The sequence below is a fragment of the Salminus brasiliensis genome, chromosome 5 (genome assembly GCF_030463535.1).
Source record: "Salminus brasiliensis chromosome 5, fSalBra1.hap2, whole genome shotgun sequence".
Lineage (NCBI taxonomy): Eukaryota > Metazoa > Chordata > Actinopteri > Characiformes > Bryconidae > Salminus > Salminus brasiliensis.
Window position 1 is genome coordinate 37,638,533 of NC_132882.1, and position 19,833 is coordinate 37,658,365.

General features: G+C 40.2%; 1 protein-coding gene across 1 annotated transcript; it reads right to left on the reverse strand.

The window, feature by feature from the left end:
• Nucleotides 1-2,199: 2,199 nt before the first annotated feature.
• On the reverse strand, nt 2,200-17,408 carry coasy (CoA synthase). The gene is made up of 10 exons (XM_072678977.1): nt 17,277-17,408; nt 14,896-15,616; nt 14,534-14,748; nt 13,091-13,222; nt 9,297-9,486; nt 6,870-6,934; nt 6,693-6,777; nt 6,514-6,611; nt 4,055-4,201; nt 2,200-3,919 (listed from the first exon to the last, which is right to left on the reverse strand). The coding sequence occupies exons 2-10, from the start codon at nt 15,578-15,580 to the stop codon at nt 3,848-3,850; spliced, it is 1,689 nt and encodes a 562-aa protein (XP_072535078.1). The 5' UTR covers nt 15,581-15,616; nt 17,277-17,408; the 3' UTR covers nt 2,200-3,847.
• Nucleotides 17,409-19,833: the final 2,425 nt, after the last annotated feature.

Genomic DNA, 19,833 nt, shown 5'->3' on the forward strand with positions numbered 1-19,833 from the left:
ATTAAGTAAATGCCAGCAAAAAGAGGAAAATCTGTGAAGATATGAAATAGTTAACGTTAGCCTATTTTAAAATGGACTAAGCTAAGATGCACTCACTACATCACTACAGGCAATGCAGAGGCTCTGGACAATAAGAAAAATAAAAGAAAATGTAACACCTTTGATTAATTATTCTAAAAATACTTGATGCTTAAAAAATCAAAGGAAAATAAATAAATAAAACAAATACATTGTTTTAGAGCCCTTGTCAGTTCTAACGTGCTAAACAACTGCTCCTCAGACTGAACTGGCTCACAGCGCTCGACCACCACACTGGCGATGCGTCAGTCTAATGACGTCAAGTCAGTGCGCAGTAGCATTAGCTTACGTGTAGCAATATTCACATTTAGACTCTACAGCACCTCATCTCTGAGGATCTAGTGATGTACAGGGCAAAATGTACACATTTTGAACAAAACATGCAAGATCCCGAACATGTTTAATCACCACATATCATGACTGAGGCGATTTCTGCCTTAGAAAATCGAGGTTTGTGCCTAATATGGGCAAAAACGAGGACTACAGAATGACGCACGACTTCAGTGGTCCACCTCCATGCATTTTGGCAACGGGAGTTTATTTATTCCATTAATCCACTCCTGAGTGCTCCTATTTTATTTTATTTTTTATAACATATAGTCTGTGACATTGTCCTATTTAATATCGTCATATTCACAGATTTTTAGATGCACACATTTTTATTGAAATCTTTTTGCTTTGCAAATATTTGCTTTGTGGGGCTGTACTCAACAGCAGGTGCTGATCTAGGGTCAGTTTTTATATGCCATGCAAAACATACAGTATTAGTACTCATATAGGATCACATACTACCAGTCCAGTACAAAAGATGAAAGTGTATTTAAGGTATGAGTTTGCAGGGGTTTTTTTTTGTTTTTGTTTTAATAGATCACATATAGTTGGATGCAAAAGTCTGGGCACCCCTGGACAAATGACCTGTTTTTGCTTGTTTTCTAACCAAGGAGTCAACAAATTCTCAACGGAGAGATTTTTATGCACAATTTATGTCGTACATTCGTACATTCTCTCCTTGAATGTACGACATAAATTGTGCATAAAAATCTCTCCGTTGAGAATTTGTTGACTCCTTGGTTAGAAAACAAGCAAAAACAGGTCATTTGTCCAGGGGTGCCCAGACTTTTGCATTAGAAGCTGCTAACATGAGTTACATCTGGTTCAGTGATCCATCTCTTTAATCAGTCTGTGAACTTCTTCATCCATTACACTTTAAGTAAAGGCTACTTAAACCCAGCTTTAAAAAAAATAATAATAACCCCACATCAACACTCTCCTCTCTTAGTTGTCAAAAGTGGGAGTTTAAGTTATATCAGCTGAATTTTATCCAGGTCTGTACGGAACATAACATGCTGGAATTGCTCTTCTCTCTCATTCGGTCAGTTTGGGTCTTTAGTTATTAGATGTGGTCTAATAATTAATAAACTAATACGTAGTCTGTGGCCTTTATTGAAATAATATTATTTTTGATCCTTTTGTTTACATTGAGAGACACGCTAGGGTAAGGCTTAGTGTAAAATCTACAGCCTATCTGTGTCCTGTGACCCGCAACTGAGCAGTTTCAGCTAATGGCGGGTGTCCGAACTAGTCATTGGGCTAGCCCAGTGCTGCTCAATCCTGGTCCTGGAGATCTACCACCCTGAAGAGCTCAGATCCGACACAGCTGACTAAGCTCAGTTCAGTTGCTCCTGAAGGCCTTCATCATCTGGATCAGGGGTGTTAGATTCAGGGTGGAGCTAAACTCTGCAGGGTGGTAGATCTCCAGGGCCAGGCTTGAGCAGCCCTGGGCTAGATCATCAGTTGCTCAGGTGTGTCGAGTCAAGGAATACTGGAATATTAGGTTACCAAAATAACAGCTTTAGAGGAGCTTTTTTTCACTGCTTAGTCAGATTCTCTGTTAGATCTAGGGTGGCTTGAACCAACCACCCAATTTCAACAGGAAGTCCAGTCCTCACTGAGGAAGAGCATTCCCATACCACACGACCACAAGCCCACCGTGGTTTAGGTTTTAGGGGTAGAGGCCAATTTGAAGCATTTACAGTATTTTTTGTAGGTGTGAACTTTCACAGCAAAGGATCTGAAGACTTAGCAAACAGCATTTTCAGTCAATAATTATCACTGAATACGTTCTGACATAAAAACAGTATTTATATAACCAAATATTTTGGGAGGCTTTTAAAATGGAACACAAGGGCACAAAACGTTTGTAATCTAGACAAAAGTACTACTTTACATACAAGGTCTAAAAATACATGGTCTCATGAATCCTCTCTGGTTACACTAATGCTGCTTGGTTATACAGACTGTTGCTACATGGCTAGGGCAGCAGTTAGGAACATTAGATCACTGCAGGGGTTCCTAGTGGTTGTAGGACAAATATTGCATGCTGGGTACTGTAGTAAGTGGACATTGCTGAACAAAAAACATGAAATTGATTCAAACTAATGAACTCTATCAAACACATGAGGCCAATGGATACAGGGCTGTTCTACAGAACACTACATAACGCCACAAATAACATTAAATGCTAGTTTTAGGCCATAAGGAACCTTGAAGCATTGTTAAGGCAGTTAAACATTTGCTTTGTGGGGCTGTACTCAACAAAAGGGGCTGATCTAGGGTCAGTTTTTATATGCCATGCAATACATACAGTATCAGTACTCATATAGGATCACCTACTACCAGTCCGGTACAAAAGATGAAAGTCTATTTAAAGTATGAGTTAGCGGGGGGGGGGTACATGTAGTTGCATGCAGAAGTTTGGGCACCCCTGGACAAATGACTTGTTTTTGCTTGTTTTCTAACCAAGGAGTCAACAAATTCTCTACAGAGAGATTTGTATGCACAATTTATGTCGTACATTCAAGGCAATTAGAAGCTGCTAACATGAATAACATTTCTTACATCTGAGTTACATCTGATTCAGTGTGCCATCTCTTTAATCAGTCTGTGAACTTCTTTATCCATTACACTTTAGGTAAAGGCTACTTAAACCCAGCTTTTAAAAAAATAATAATAACCCCACATCAATACTCTCCTTGAGTCTTTCATTCATATTTCTTATGAATGTACTCAAAATGATCAGGAGTAACACCAAGACCTAAAATTCTGAATCAAGACCACAAGTAGTTTTAGAACTCGTATGACTGACTGGCCCACTTTTTAGTCAAAGTTGAACAAGTTAAAAAAATAATAATAAAAAAAAAAAGAAGAAAAAAAAAAAGAGAAATAACCAGTTCTGAATTTAGCCAATGCCAAAAATTCAAAAACCTTCTCATTCTTTGTGCATGTTGGCATGTTGGCCTAAATTCAGGAATCAAGAGTCGACCGGCTATTCAGCCACCCACAGCCACTGTACTACACTTAAATTGTAGCATTATGTTTACCTCTGCTAATGATTCAAGTGCTAGCACTAGACCACCATCCTCACAGTTCTTGATTAGTGTTCTAATAATAATAATAATAATAATAATAATAACAACAATCATCATCATCATCATCATCATCAGCTAGTCGTAGCCTGCAGAAGAATCTAATTCAGCCATGCAGTCAAACCCTGCATTTAGTACAGTTCAGAGTAGATTTGGTAAAAGCAACTTTCCACTCTCACTTTAGTGCCAGTAAATGTTTGGCTACATTTAAAAAAAAAAAGAAGAAGAAAAAACAGGGATAAAGCCCTGTAAATTATTCTCAGTAGTCTGAGATGTAGTCTGTCAAGTATCAAAGTTTAACCGCCAAAGCCTGTGTGCGTACGCTGGTGTGTAAAACTGCTGTCTCAGGATGGTTGTGCAGATTCCTCTTTTTTCTGTTGAATTCGCTCTTGTAGACAATTCCACGCCTTTACTACCTGTACAAGAAAAATATATGTGCATGCACACAAACACGCACACACACTCTGTATTTATCATAGTAATTTAGAAACATATTAAAAACATAAATTAGATTAATTATCCATTATCTGCACATAGACATTGCAGTGTACCTGTTTCTGAGTAATGTCTGGCTCCCACAGTGTACAGAGAACGACATTAGCCTGCTCCACCATCTTCGCATTAGACCACTGACTCTGCAATCTCTTCACTGCGTCCTCCCTACTCACACCATCACGCGCCACAATACGCCTTACAGCCTGAGACGAAGAGATTAACAACATGTACTGCAGGATTTGGTATCCATAGTAACAAGCAAACCACTGTAACCACATGTATGCCTTGAGGCCAAATTTTGGTTTGAAGATTAAAAAAAAAAAAAAGTCCATTATTCTGCCTATATTAGGAACTTTAAGACAACGTCAAAAGGGAAGCACTGTAATTGTGCCCTGTGGTAAACAAACATGTTCCTACCAGATGCATTTTTGTTTTCAGTGTACATTTTCTCCCCCCTAATGCTAAAGGTATGCTATTTTTCCCCCACTGCTAACTGACAGAAGGTAAAAGGTGGAAGATCTTATTTGTATGTATTAACCTTTATATCTGCATCTGTGCATTTATGAACCAAGACATAAAATGAATAAAATCATTTTTTTTATAGCTGAGGCTGAGGGGTTACAGTGCAGCACTAAGGATTAGTGCAGAACATGACAAATAATATATTAAATGCTAGGTCGTTAAATGCCCCTTTAATGACACTTCAAGACAAGCAGAACAGATCATATGCACACTTTTATTAATGCTCAAGTAAATAACCACAGACACTGTGGACAGGCACAGGCAACCAAAATCACAAATGCAGCATTACTAATAGCCTACAGTGGGGCAAAAAAGTATTTAGTCAGCCACTGATTGTGCAAGTTACTACTTAGAAAGATGACAAAGGTCTGTAATTTTTTTTTTATCATAGGTACACTTCAACTATGAGAGACAAAATGAGGAAAAAAAATTCCAGGAAACCACATTGTTGAATTTTTAAAGAATTTATTTGTAAATTATGGTGGAAAATAAGTATTTGGTTAATATCAAAAGTTCAACTCCATACTTTGTAACACAACCTTTAGCAATGACAGGCAAACGTTTCCTGCAAGTCTTCACCAGGTTTGCACACACTGTAGCTGGTATTTTGGCCCGTTCCTTCAGGCAGATCTCCTCTAGAGCAGTGATGTTTTGGGGCTATTGCTGGGCAATACAGACTTTCAACTCCCTCCACAAATTTTCTATGGGGTTATGGTCTGGAGACTGGCTAGGCCACTCCAGGACCTTGAAATGTTTTTTACAGAGCCACTCCTTCGTTGCCTGAGCGGTGTGTTTGGGATCATTGCATGCTAGAAGACCCAGCCACGTTCCATCTTCAATGCTCTCACTGATGGAAGGAGGTTTTGGCTTAAAATATCACAATACATGGCCCCATTCATTCTTCCCTTAACACGGATCAACTGTCCTCTCCCCTTTGCAGAAACACAGACCCAAAGCATGATGTTTCCACCCCCATGCTTCACAGTAGGTATGGTGTTCTTGGGATGCAACTCCGCATTCTTGTTCCTCCAAACACAACGAGTTGACTTTTTACCAAAAAGTTCTATTTTGGTTTCATCTGACCACATGATATTCTCCCAATCCTCTTCTAGTTCATCCATTTGCTCTCTGGCAAACTTCAGACAGGTCTGGACATGTACTGGCTTAAGCAGGGGGACACGTCTGGCACTGCAGGATTTGAGTCCCTCTCGGCGTAGTGCGTTACTGATGGTAGCCTTTGTTGCTTTGGTCCTAGCTCTCTGCAGGTCATTCATCAGGTCCCTCTGTGTACTTTTGGGATTTTTGTTCACCGTTCTCATGATCATTTTGACCCCTCGGGATGAGATCTTGCGTGGGGCCCCAGATCGAGGGAGATTATCAATGGTCTTGTATGTCTTCTATTTTGTTTTTTACAATTGCTCCCACAGTTGATTTATTCACACCAACCTGCTTGCCTATTGTAGATTCACTCTTCCCAGCCTGGTGCAGGTCTACAATTTTCTTCCCGGTGTCCTTCGATAGCTCTTTGGTCTTGGCCATGGTTAAGTTTGGAGTCTGACTGTTTGAGGCTGTGGACAGGTGTCTTTTATACAGATAACGAGGTCAAACAGGTGCCATTAATACAGGTAACGAGTTGAGGACAGAAGAACTTCTTCAAGAAGTTACAGGTCTGTGAGAGCCAGAAATCTTGCTTGTTTGTGGGTGACCAAATACTTATTTCCACCATAATTTACAAAAAAATTATTTAAAAATCCTACAAAGCGATTTCTCTCATTTTGTCTCTCATTGTTGAAGTGTACCTATGATGAAAATAAAAGACCTCTCTCATCTTTCTAAGTAGGAGAACTTCAGTGGCTGACTAAATACTTTTTTGTCCCACTGTATATAGGATGTGTGTTGTGAAAATGTAACTTCATCAATTCTATAAATGTGCTCTGTCCGATATACTGTAGTGCGTTTTTGTGACCTTCAGTGCAGAAAAAGAAAGCATTACCTCTTCCTCTGGTATAATAGCCACCCACACCTCATGTACCATGTCTGTCCATTCAGCCTCCAACAAGACTGCTGCATCCAGCACACAAACATGTTTGCCTGGAGAGAAAGAGTGATAGTTAGAGTGAGAATTAGAAACAACACTGAATATTTAACAGAATAAGAGGGAGGGTGTCTTACCTTCTTCCTTTGCCTGCTGTACTCTTTCTTTCACCAGAATGGCGATCTCAGGCCACACTATATCAGTTAGGGCTTTTAAACGTTCCTGGAAGGATGCATACACACACATACGTTAGGCATGATAAGAACGACATGGCTTAAGGTTCTTCTCAGTTCATTGGAGGCTGGGATTATTACCTTGTTCCCAAATACCTTTCTCCCCAGAGCCCGTCTGTTAATGGTCTTATCCTCATTCAAAATATCTAATATAAAAGACACATAAAAGAATACACATATACATTAATATTTAAAACAGGCAACCCATTACAATGTGTACTTGACACACACTTTAATTAAAAAGAAAAACTGAAACTAAACTTAATAGAACATCAAAGCGTAGGTAGACAGAGAGTAAGCAATCCAGATGAACTGTATGGCTTATTAAAGCTCCTTTTTCTTTTCACACTTTAACAGCTCCTGAAAGCAGTTCTAACCAATGTGTAAAAGAAATATTTCACACTTGCCGTCATTCCATCATGGTCATTAATGTTCTCACTTATAAGACAGATCTTACGAACGTTTGCAATCAGAGAGTGAGGAGTTTTCCACCCCAATGTGTCATTTCCTAAAATTGCGAACCTTTTCTGCATGTAGGCGTCAGTCTTTTATTTTGTTCAAAGCCACTTTATGTCCAAATGTTTGTGGACATCCCTTCTAATGGGCGCATTCAGCTACTTTAAGTTGTAGTAGTACTCTCAGGAGTACCATCATTTTTTGTTTGTGAGCTCAAGAATAGCCATTACTCGTTTTAGAACAACAGTGAGCAGTTTGGATAACTTTCAATAAAGTTTCACATGCTCAAGTTCCCTGAAGCTGTAGTAGGAGATTTATTTTATTTGTAAGATCGTCTTTCAGCTCTTATCATCTGATCGTAGATGCCAATCGAGGGTGGGGCTGGATGCCACAATAACCTTTCCAAGCAAACTCGTGGAGCTCGAAGTGGAAACCCAACCAATAAGGGTTGCTTATCGATTATTACAAACTCCAATATCACTAGTGGTGGCAAGTTTTTACTCTGCTTCCCCTGACAAGAAACGTTAGTTTTACATAGTACACAAATATTTGAGCTTGATTTGAGATGTTTTTATTAAAACCACTAATCTAACCTTAAGGTACGGATGCTGAGAATTTACCTCAGACAGTTCGTCACACTGCTGAGCAACCGAACAATTTTTATTTTATTTTTATTATTTAGTCAGTCACCAATTGTGCAAGTTCTCCCACTTTAGAGAGGCCTGTAATTGACATCATAGGTAGACCTCAACTATGAGAGACAAATTCTGAAAATCACATTGTCTGATTTTTAAAGAATTTATTTGCAAATAATGGTGGAAAATAAGTATTTGGTCACCTACAAACAAGCAAGATTTCTGGCTGTCACAGACCTGTAACTTCTTCTTTAAGAGGCTTCTCTGTCCTCCACTCATTACCTGTATTAAAGGCACCTGTTTGAACTCGTTAACAGTATAAAAGACACCTGCCCACAACCTCAAACAGTCACACTCCAAACTCCACTATGGTGAAGACCAAAGAGCTGTCGAAGGACACCAGAAACAAAATTGTAGACCTGCACAAGGCTGGGAAGACTGAATCTGCAATAGACAAGCAGCTTTGTGTGAAGAAATCTACTGTGGGAGCAGATGAAACCAAAGTAGAACTCGTTGTGTTTGGAGGAGAGTGAATGCTGATTTGCATCCAAAGAACACCATACCAACTGTGAAGCATGGGGGTGGCAACATCATGCTTTGGGGCTGTTTCTCTGCAAAGGGACTAGGACAACTGGTCCGTGTACATGAAAGAATGAATGGGGCCATGTATTGTGAGATTTTGAGTGCAAACCTCCTTCCATCAGCAAGGGCATTGAAAATGAAACGTGGCTGGGTCTTTCAGCATGACAATGATCCCAAGCACACTGCCAGGGCAACAAAGGAGTGGCTTCTTAAGAAGCATTTCAAGTTCCTGGAGTGGCCTAGCCAGTCTCCAGATCTCAACCCCATAGAAAACCTTTGGAGGGAGTTGAAAGTCTGTGTTGCCCGCCGACAGCCCCAAAACATCACTGCTCTAGAGGAGATCTGCATGGAGGAATGGGCCAACATACCAGCAACGGTGTGTGCCAACCTTGTGAAGACTTACAGAAAATGTTTGACTTCTGTTATTGCCAACAAAGGATATATAACAAAGTATTGAGATGAACTTGTTATTGACCAATATCTTATTTTCCACCATTATTTGCAAATAAATTCGAAATCAGACAGTGATTTTCAGAATTTTTTTTCTCATTTTGTCTCTCATAGTTGAGGTCTACCTATAATGTCAATTACAGGCCTCTCTCATCTTTTTAAGTGGGAGAACTTGCACAATCAGTGACTGACTAAATACTTGTTTTCCCCCACTGTATCTGCTAATGATTAAAATGTTTGCATGTTACTGAGCACGCTCCACTTTTAAGGGATTCTGCTGAACATTTTACCAAACAAGTTAAATGCTATTAATTACATGTCTATTGCAGTACATATCACCATCATTTTATCACCAAGGCCTGGAATGCACCCAGTTCCCCCTCACCTGTACCAAATTCCTGCAGTATCCTGTGGTAGGCAGCACTGCCGAGTAGGTAAGTCTCATGGCCAAGCTGATCCGCGTCGATCCGTACAGCTCCAAGCTCTTCTAGCCTTCGTGCTACAGAGCTCTTCCCACTCCCACTGCCCCCAGTCAGCCCAATCACGTACGGAACCTCAGAGAGACCAGGCCGAGGCTGGAAAGAAGAAGACAGCACATGACGTTACATCCTGACTTGGAGCTGCGAGAAGAATCACTGAATGAAATAAAGAACTACAGACTCACAGGCTGCAAAAACAATTGCTTTCTCTCAGTAAACTTAGTGACTTTTGACTGTCTTGAGGCTTACAAGACTGCGAACCACTAAAAACCGTACGTACGACAAACAAAGAACCTGAGCAATCCTGAAGTCTTGCATAACTAGCGAATCACACTGCAGTTTTCAATGCCATTATGATTAACTGAATGCCATGAACAATGTCATTAAACTGAAATGTAACATTCAAAGCTTCTTTTTTCCTGCATGAATCAACTGCTACTTAAAGTGATAAAAGATCTGAAGGACACCCTCTATATGCCACACAGCATAACACAGTGTTCCAAACCACAGCCTTGGGTGCTGCTACTAACAAAGCTTCTGCCCTTCTCTGTCAAGTAAAAATAGATGTAAGGTACTCTTGCAATTATTTCCCGTGTTTTTGCTGTCCAGCAGATGGACCTTCTTTAAATGTCCAATTTCAAATGATGAATACATTTTAAATAGCCTGTACTCTTCAATAGCCAGTCTAGGTTAAAACTGTGCGATTATATATCTGGTTGGAAGTAGAATTTGCCAGAACACCAATAGGTCTGAAAAGGTAATAAGAAATCATGCAGCCTTAAGTTCTATAAGTAGAAACCTAAAATGTCCGCATATGTAACTGCATAGCTGCGGTCATAGGTTTACCTCCACTCATCAGGGACATAAACGTCATGGCAATACTGGACTTTCAATTATTATTATAGTCCACAGTATGTCAAATTCCTTTGTATTTGTTGTTCAATGAAGACATTTGGGTTTAAGATCAAAAGATAAGTATGACTCAGGACCTACCACCTTTTGTTTAAACCCACCCATTTTTTCAAGCAAGCAAAACTATTGGAGCAAGTGACTGACAGGTGTTGCCTTTTGGGCTGATTGTTCATCATTAAACAGCATGACTAGCTTAAGGTTTAAACCGATAAAGAACATGTATTTCTTGTCAAAGAGGATACATCGACCTAAAGACCAGAGAGCTGTCTATAGGAGAAAAGCAAGGCATTTTAAAGCTGAGAAAAGAAGAAACGTTGATCAGAGGAATAATTGATTGGACAAACATTGGGCATAGCAAGCACAACAATTTGGAACGTCCTAAAAAAGAAAGAAACTACTGGTGAACTGAGCAACAGACGCTGAACGTGTAGGCCAAGGAAAACAACAGTAGTTGATGACAGAAATCTTGTGAGAGCTGTGCAGAAAGCCCCCAAAACAACTGTAAGTGAAATCACCAACGACGATACAAAGAGATGACAATCCACTGTTCAAAGAAGACTCAGAGAGCAAAAATATAGAGGCCATACCACAAGATGGAAAAACACTCATCAGCAGTAAGAAATGGAGGGCAAAGACGAGCCGCAAAAGTTCTGTAGCACCATCTTATGTACTGATAAGACCAAGATTAGTCTCTTAAATGATGAAACAGCCAAGGTGTGGAGAAAGAAATAAACTGCTTATGATCCGAAGCATACAAGCTCATGGTGGAGGTAATGTCATGGCTTGGGCGTGCATGGCTGCTTCTGAAACAGGCTCTTCAATACTTATTGACGATGTAACTAATGATGGTAGCGGAATTAATTCTGAAGTGTACAGAAACATTTTGTTTGCCAATTTACGGAGAAATGCATCCAAACTAATTGGGAGGAAGTTTATCATGCAGCAGGACAATGACCTAAAGAACACTGCCAACAAAACAAAGGACTTCATTAGGGGGAAAAATGGAAGTTTTTAGGCCAAGTCAATCACCTGATCTTAACCCAATAGAACATGCATTTCACCTCCCGAAGAGGAGACTGTGGGGGGGGGCCTGGAACAGTATTAGTAAACAGTTTGGTGATGTTGATGAGTCACAGGCTTGAGGCAAGGGTAATGCCACCAAATAAGAAATGTTATTTACTTTGTTATTACTTCCTTACTTCATTATTTGTTCTTTTGATTTTGCTCACCTAAAATGCTGTGGTGTAATACAGTGTAGTGTAGTAAGTTTTTTAACACATCTAAATGTAAATAACAAGAACCTAAAGCTGAAATTCTGAACTCTTGTCTCATACTCATCTTTTGATGTTAAACCCAAATGTCTTTAGAGAACAACAAAAACAAAGGAATTTGCCTTGCTATTCCAATACTTTTTCTGGGGCAGAATGAGTGACAACACATACATACAATGTACACATACAAATTTACAAGATTAATTTGGGGGATTATGAAAGGGGATTATAATAATAATAACACAGGCCAACATTACATACAACGCACATCATATTTAGTTAAATGTCCCTTAGGAAGTTGTACCGTGACCAGATGTTTTGGTGGCAATCAATAAGTTCCTGGTAAAATTCTCATTGTAAATTTGATCACTCGTTTAAACACAGCCCACGTACATTTAATAGAACTAAGGTCAGGATTTTGGGAAGGCCATTCCAAAAGCTTAATGTTTGCATACTTTATCCATTCCACAATCACCTCTGATGCGTGTTTGAGGTCACTGTCCTGTTGGAGCACTCAATAGTGTGCATCCGTCTAGCTGAGCTGTTAGACTGGGCTTATGCTGAAGAATACTGAGGCAGTTCTCCTGCATCATTATTCCAGCCACTTTACTTTACAGCTGTGTTCTTGTAATTGAATGCCTTCTCCATACTCCTTCAAACATATGTCCGGTCAATGTGGCCAATCATTAAACTGTCCTCCAGAAGCTATTGTACATGCGGTCAGCTGCAAGCTTTAGGTCAAGCAGGGGCTCTTTCTTGGACTGCAGTCTCTCAGTGCATAGTGAGGTAAAGCTTCCAGCAGCTTCCAGTGCATGGCAGGCATATGCCTTGGTGGTTCATTGGTCGTTTCTGACCTAATCTGAACTAATTACCTCTCAGCTTAGGGTGACTAGGGTGACTGGGGGTTTCCAGACCTTGTTGATGTAGGCAAAGAAGCTACGCCTACAAATAACTTGTACTTCATAACTTATAATATAACTTCATAATCTATATTGAGGGTTTATGTTTTTTTGACCATGTGGTCACTCAACCCCAGAAAAAGAACAGTCCAAAGAACTTACTGAAAGCCCAATATTGCCTTGACATTCTGGTCCATGGTGACTGTAAGTAAACATCTGATCACAACTGCATTTTTATATTTGGAAACACTGTAAAGACTGGCTCTGATAATCACTCATTGGCGCCATTAGCCAGTCCCGAAGTCATATCCAGCAACAAAAATGTGTTTTCAGATCCTATCCACTTAAATTCCTCTTTTTACCATATGGGATGTTTTTGTAACAAAACAGCCATTAGACCTTGAAAAATAAATCACTGAAGGTAGATCAATATTCAAAACGTGTCCTAAAATTGAAATACAGTTTGATAAAGATGAACAGACAGACTGAGAGGTTTCTGCAATTCTATGGTGTCCCTAAAAGCAGACCAAAGAAGAATGCAATGAAGCAATCAATACATAAACTGGTAAATAAAAATAAGATGATGGATGCATGTAGAAAAAAGTGGGCAGAGTATACCACAGGAGGGATGAGGAGTGTGCCCAGCAGTCGTGAGCGTAGGCTGGATGAGCTAATTTTCTCTTCCTCCATGTCTGTGTGATGTGCATCCTTAATCAATGGGATCTCATAAAGGACCAGCTCTGGCAGACCCTGAAAACAAAAACAGGTTTGCACAAATTACAGTGCCAACAAACAATTACAATGTGTAGTAATGGCATCAGCTGCATAGTCACACATGGACGACTGGATGCCAGGTCATTATACATTTATCTTATACATTTATCACATATAAATGCACCACACACTTACTGACGAAAGGACGAAATATATTTCACTCCTGTTCTGCAGTTGGAGCTTTCTACTGAGTGTGTTATCACGTTTCTGTAATCCTTTTGTTTGCTCTCCGAAGTTTGCATAACTTACATGCTGCATTGGGATGTCAAATACTCGGTGGAGCTGTACCTGAGCAAGGGAGTTCGCTACAGATCCAAAACCATGAGGGGGGGGGGGGGGGGGTGTCAATTTCAGCTTTCTGTCCTTTCAACAGCAGTCCCTCAATTGGAGTCATTATCATCTAAACATTTGTAAGTGGGGTTTCAATCAGCCAGACTTGAATTTGTGGTGAGCAGGCTGTTATCCTGCTAACTGAGCTGAGGCCAACCAGCTTCTCTCCCCTGATTGGATGACTGACTCAAAATTGTACACTGTTGTGCAGGCCACGTAAACATAGAACCACCAGCACTACTTGTGCAAGCTATGCTACTCCTCGTCTCCGGTAATACCATATACCACAGAAACATTTTGAGACAGTATGAAAGTAGAAAAAAGGAAAAAAAAAGTATTCATATCATCACATGTTTCAGAACATACCATTTATATATGGAAACTAAGCTGCAAAAACATGCTGTTTTGAAGTCACTGTTTGTCTAATGTCATGAGAATCGACTCACACATATATATATATATATATATGCCAACCTATTCAGCCTGCCACAGTTTAGCCCTGCCAATTCATAATGCAGTTTTCAGTCTCGGTGTGAATGGTGCGAGTCTTATATAGTCTATATGGTGCAGGTTTAGAAGCATCCTGTTAATATTGCAGTGTCAAAAAGAGGTAGGAAAATGTTCAAATAAAAATGTATCATCAAAACGCAATACATAGCCCTAATAGGAAAAAAACAAAACATGTATGATATTCTGACAGTCAGTCTTAAGTTACTGTCTTACTATGAATATACACAGTCCAGTATCAAGGCATTGTTTTAATGCTTGGACAATGACTCGCATTGCATCACACACCAGAACTGAACTCTTATGACTATGCCAATAAACTGTGTCTTGTCCTCCTTTTCAAAACCCTATCAAAACCACTTTCACATAAGAAAAGACAGGATCTAGCAATAAAGCTGACATTCAAACAGCACCAAATAAACCACAGCTAGCGGCCAAATAGACGCTTACATTTTCTACCCGTTTCCTGTTGACAGCCTCACCACCTCTCCTTGTCTCCTCACTGACCACGATACACTGCAGCTGAGGGTCACTGACCGATGGGCCAAAAGGGTCAGACAGAGGAACAATCTCGTACTGGAGAGAGGGCTTGACATCATTAAGAAACTCCTGGAGCCTTAGCACACGCTGACCATATGGTTCAATCAGCTCCCTCAACACCTTATCTACAGAGAGCAAAAGAGTGAAAGAAAGAAAATGACAAAAATTAAATACAAGAAATACTGTGTGTATGTGTATGATATATATATATATATATATATATATATATAAGACAAAAAGAAAATAAAAAAGATAAAGTGCTTTTATCTTACTTTTAAGAAGTTCCTGGTCACACACCCCAATCAAAAAGCGCCTATTGGCCAACAGACAGCAAATATTCAACAGGGTCCGGTGGGCACTGTGTAGGCGATCAAAGGTTCCCCCCACGACCACATCACTGTATGTCTCTACAGGCTCTCTTCCAACTGTATCTTTCTGCTCTTCATCATTGCTTTCCACTTCCTCAAGCCGTGGGTGCAGGAAGACAGAAGACAGCCCGGGTGTGCACACGTAGCAGTGACCCGCATATCTCTGCAAGCACTGAGATACCAGTGAAGACTGGCCAGGGTCCTGGAGAGGGAAATCTGTCAAAACCACCTCTGGGGAATGGGTCAGGATCTGCGGGGCGGGGAAGGGATTGGAGGGTGCACTTGACCCAGTCTGGGGCATTCCTGGCTGCGCCCAGAAATGCGTCAGCAACACCCTGACGTCCAGGTGGCCGCACACGTCTGCAGCATTGCTGTAGAGGCGAGATATGATGGTGGGTAGGTCTACCACAGGAGGGATGAAGACGGGCCGGGCCTGTGCACCCGCGCCCAGGTTGAGGCCAGGGTGGAGATGGACATAAAGGGTGCGTTCAACAATCTGGGCAGCAGAGCTCAGGACGGGCGCAAGGCGCAAAGGGAGGATGTGTAAAGGGGATGTGAGAATCAAGACACCGGTGCTGAACATCGACATCACGAACAGCTGTCCACCATGTCAACCTCAGCTAAGCTAAAAGAGAGAGAATATGGATCTCGTTAACCCTGATGACCCACAACAATGCACAGCTACTCCCTGCCTCAGCACACTTGATCCAACTCATGAAGGGCTTGGTAGTCAGTCACTGAGATGGATGAAGATTAAGAAACACTTCTAAAAAGAATACATTAGAGACAGTTGCTAATAAAGTACAAATCAATAGAGTGTATGAAGGACTACCTGGAGGAACGGAACCCCATTCTTCCTATAGATATTCCTTCAATTTGGGTTGACATCTAGTGATTGTGAAGCCTTAGCTTTTTGTGCCCTCTGAATGGGAACGGTCATCCTCTAAGAGGCCCCTCCCATGACACTAGGAATGTTTTAACAAAGCTGAGGATTCAGAATAAAAAACTGATTTTGCAGTGACCCAACCAGTGCTTGCAAAATGCCCCCCACAGCAAAACGTCAAGCATCAAGCATTTAGGCCTATTCTGTCCTCCTGGTACACGTCACACATAGATAGATAGATAGATAGATAGATAGATAGATAGATCACTTTATTTATCCCACAGGGAAAGTCAGTTTTTACAGCAGCAAAATCAAACAAGAGAGCAGCATGATAGAGGCATAAAAGCGTAAAAAGTGATTGTAGTGCAGTAATAATTACATTAATATAATGTAATATACAGAATGAATTATGTGTAATGTAACACATTGTCTACTTATAAGCATAAGATGGTGAAGAATGACTTTAGGGCACTGCAGTGTTGTTGGTCATTCATTGGTCTGCGAAGTGAGCGGGGTTATGAACTGCAGCCCTACTATAATATCCCTCTCCAATTAGCTGTGGTCAGACGGTTCTTGCTGACACAGTCTGTAAAACAGAATAACAGTTGCTCTTCTGTTTTTCCTTTCAGGCCTATTTACTGGGGATTTTCCAACAGATCGAAAAGCAGAGGACACTTTAATTGTTGTTCCTGTTGAAACACTGACCAGTTAAGAAGTTTCTTCAGTCCTGAGCTTGAAATAGGAAGACTCTTTCATAGTCACTTTTGCCATCTTAATCTATTTGTGGCCATATCAGAGCGCATGGGAGGGTATAGCATAATCGTGACATGCAATCCATAAGCATCTGCAGTCGTTTGCTACCTAAATATAAGGTTTACTCCTTTGTTGTCAACATCTCTCACTCTGTTTGGACTCCAAAAAGGACTGCAAAAACAGAAGAGCAGAACACCCCAAACTTCAGCTCCTATGCTGATAGCTGTTGGCTGCAGCTCTATAGAAAAGACAGAAAATCCAGAGCTTTTAATAAGAACACGTGGATGGTGTTCTTATTTTGCTTCAGTACGTCACTTAGCTTTTCATTTAAGCCACACGAGTTTTACTACAGTGCTACAGTTTAGGCTCGTCTACCCGAGCACGATTTCCACTTCTGTCAAAGGTTAGCCTGTAGGCTAAGTTTCCAGGGGCATGTTGAATTCTCCCGCTAAAATCAGAAAGTGGGTTCTGGCCGTTTTCGTTAAACTACTGCAGCTAAAGTAAGCTGCTGACCTATCAGACAGTTAAACATGGAGGAGTTTGCAGAAGCCTGCGAGTAGCGACAGAACCAAAAAGAGCCACCGAACCTGCAAAGGCAAGGGCTGCTTGTCTCTACCGCTGACTTCGCTCAGTCAAGACGAATACCTACCAGGATGTCCCTCTGGCCCGTCGTCTACAGTCGCCTCACCCGGGCAAGCCTCTCATACGAGAACTAACTGCTGTATCTGACCATTTTTACACGTATCACCTCTGCGCTCGCTGTCATTAGACTTCCCTCAAGGCAGTCTCATACTCATTTGACCGAGGCTGAAACCCACGTGACAGGCATGCCGGCTGTTTATTGGACGACAAACGCGAAATGTGGCCACGGTATTCTGGGAGTTGTAGTCTTGTAGAGAAATACGCATGCGTTGGGTTAATTAAGGTGTTGTGGAGAGGTTTTGGATATTGTGTTATAAAAAAGGAAGTGAACCTAGTAGATATTCGGTTAATTGTATAAAACGTGAGCTTCCAAAAAAACTAAACCTATTAATACAAATACTTACAAGTAGGCTTGGTATTTAACAATTGTGTTAGTACATCCAACCATACCACGATGCTAGTATTATAAGATAAATATCGTAATTACTGTATTTTATGTGAACAGTATTGTCCTCTGATTACAGGGCATCACCACTGCTCATCACCTGCTTGGCTATATAAAAGCCCAAGGCTCCTCCCTGGCAGTAAAGAGAACGAGGCAGCAGGAATAAGGTAAGCTGTAATCTCTATGATCTCTATTCATTTTAATCTAATTTCATTCAGACTCATCAAACAGCATTCAATGTGTTAAATACTGCAGCAGATCCTAAAATGTGCAGATTACAGATTAAGGTATTTATGTGTATTTATTCATTTTACTTCTCAAATGTATCAACCCATAAATCATTAATTTTATTTATTTATTTTTTTGGTAAATTTTTACCAACAATTGTTTTTTTTTTGTTTTTTTTAAGTACCCCTAAAAACCTCAGCATGAAGAAGGCTGTGCATGCTGTGTTGGTTCTGTGGGTGGTCTCCTTTCAAGTGGGAGTCTTGGGCAACACCCTCTTTGAGAAGCTCTGGACACTGGAAAATGCACAGAATCGAGACCTGGTGAGGCGGCTTTTACACTAAAATGGAATGTTGTGTTTTAATATTTACAATAAATCTGTTTGATAGTTTCTTTGTAGTGTTTAAGACAGAAATCTAATTCTTTCACACATACTAAACATTTGAAATCCCACTATTTTGTAATGATCTGTTTCCTCTTTATTATTTTCTTCTTCTATATGTTTATTCTGTTCTGTTGTGCTGTATTATATTTGATTTATTCTATTCTGTTACATTTTTAAAATTATATTCTAATTTGAGATATTTTCTTGTATTCGCTGCAGTTCCTCAGTGCTCTTCAGTCATATTTCAGTGACAGGGGCATGTATGTGGACCGCACAGCTCCGGAGTTTCCACTGCTGGCTCTGAAGAAAATGCAGGTCAGGGCAGGTCAGAGGAAGAAAATAGACCCAGATCATATGGAGGTTTCTGCAGAAAACCCATATTCAACAGTTTAAAGCAGGCAGAATGTAGTCCAAGGGGACACTGTTGGACCGCTTCACTGTACTTGAATCGAGTCTTTTGTTTTTTAACAGATGGAAGAAGCGTTTATGTACATTTATTTTTATCTGTGCTTAATTTTGGATTAATTATTTGTGTTCATTTTAGAAAATAAATATTGTACTGGTCAAATCTGCAATTGCTAAGCCATCTATGTGCAACAGTTGTGTGTGCATGAACACCCTTTACTAACTTTATAGCATTATTAGAAGCCCCTATCCTTTGTACAGATAAGAGACTGTAGGTCATCTGTTATTGCAAACTTTAACCTCTAACCTTTTATTCATGGACAGTTTCTAACCACAGAGATGTTCTTGGCTGGAAATTTTCGGGTGGCTTATTATATATTGTCAGTATCACTGCAGAGACTGTTTACCATCCACATAACACTTGGTCAGTAGTGGTCCTGTGGTCAGAAACTGACCAATATGAATGGAGTTGAGGGTTACAGTTGACAAATTGTTTATGAAACAGATGAACTTCGATTCAGATTTGTACACTTACACAGTGGGCCTATAAAGTAGGTAGATATCATGAAGTGACCACCTACAAATACCAAATCAAATATATCCAAAAATCTCCTCAAATGAATTGTAATAAAAATAAACTACAAACCAGATTCCAAAAAAGTTGGGACACTAAACAAATTGTGAATAAAAACTGAATGCAATGATGTGGAGATGGCAAATGTCAATATTTTATTCATAATAGAACATAAATGACAGATCAAAAGTTTAATCTGAGTAAACGTAACATTTTAAAGGAGAAATATGTTGATTCAAAATTTCATGGCGTCAACAAATCCCAAAAAAGTTGGGACAAGGCCGTTTTTACCACTGTGTGGCATCCCCCCTTCTTCTTACAACACTCAACAGACGTCTGGGTACAGAGGAGACCAGTTTCTCAAGTTTAGAAATAGGAATGCTCTCCCATTCATGTCTAACACAGGCCTCTAACTGTTCAATCGTCTTGGGCCTTCTTTGTCGCACCTTCCTCTGGACTGGATCTGGACTGCAGGCTGGCCATTTCAGTACCCGGATCTTTCTCCTACGTAGCCATGATGTTGTGATTGC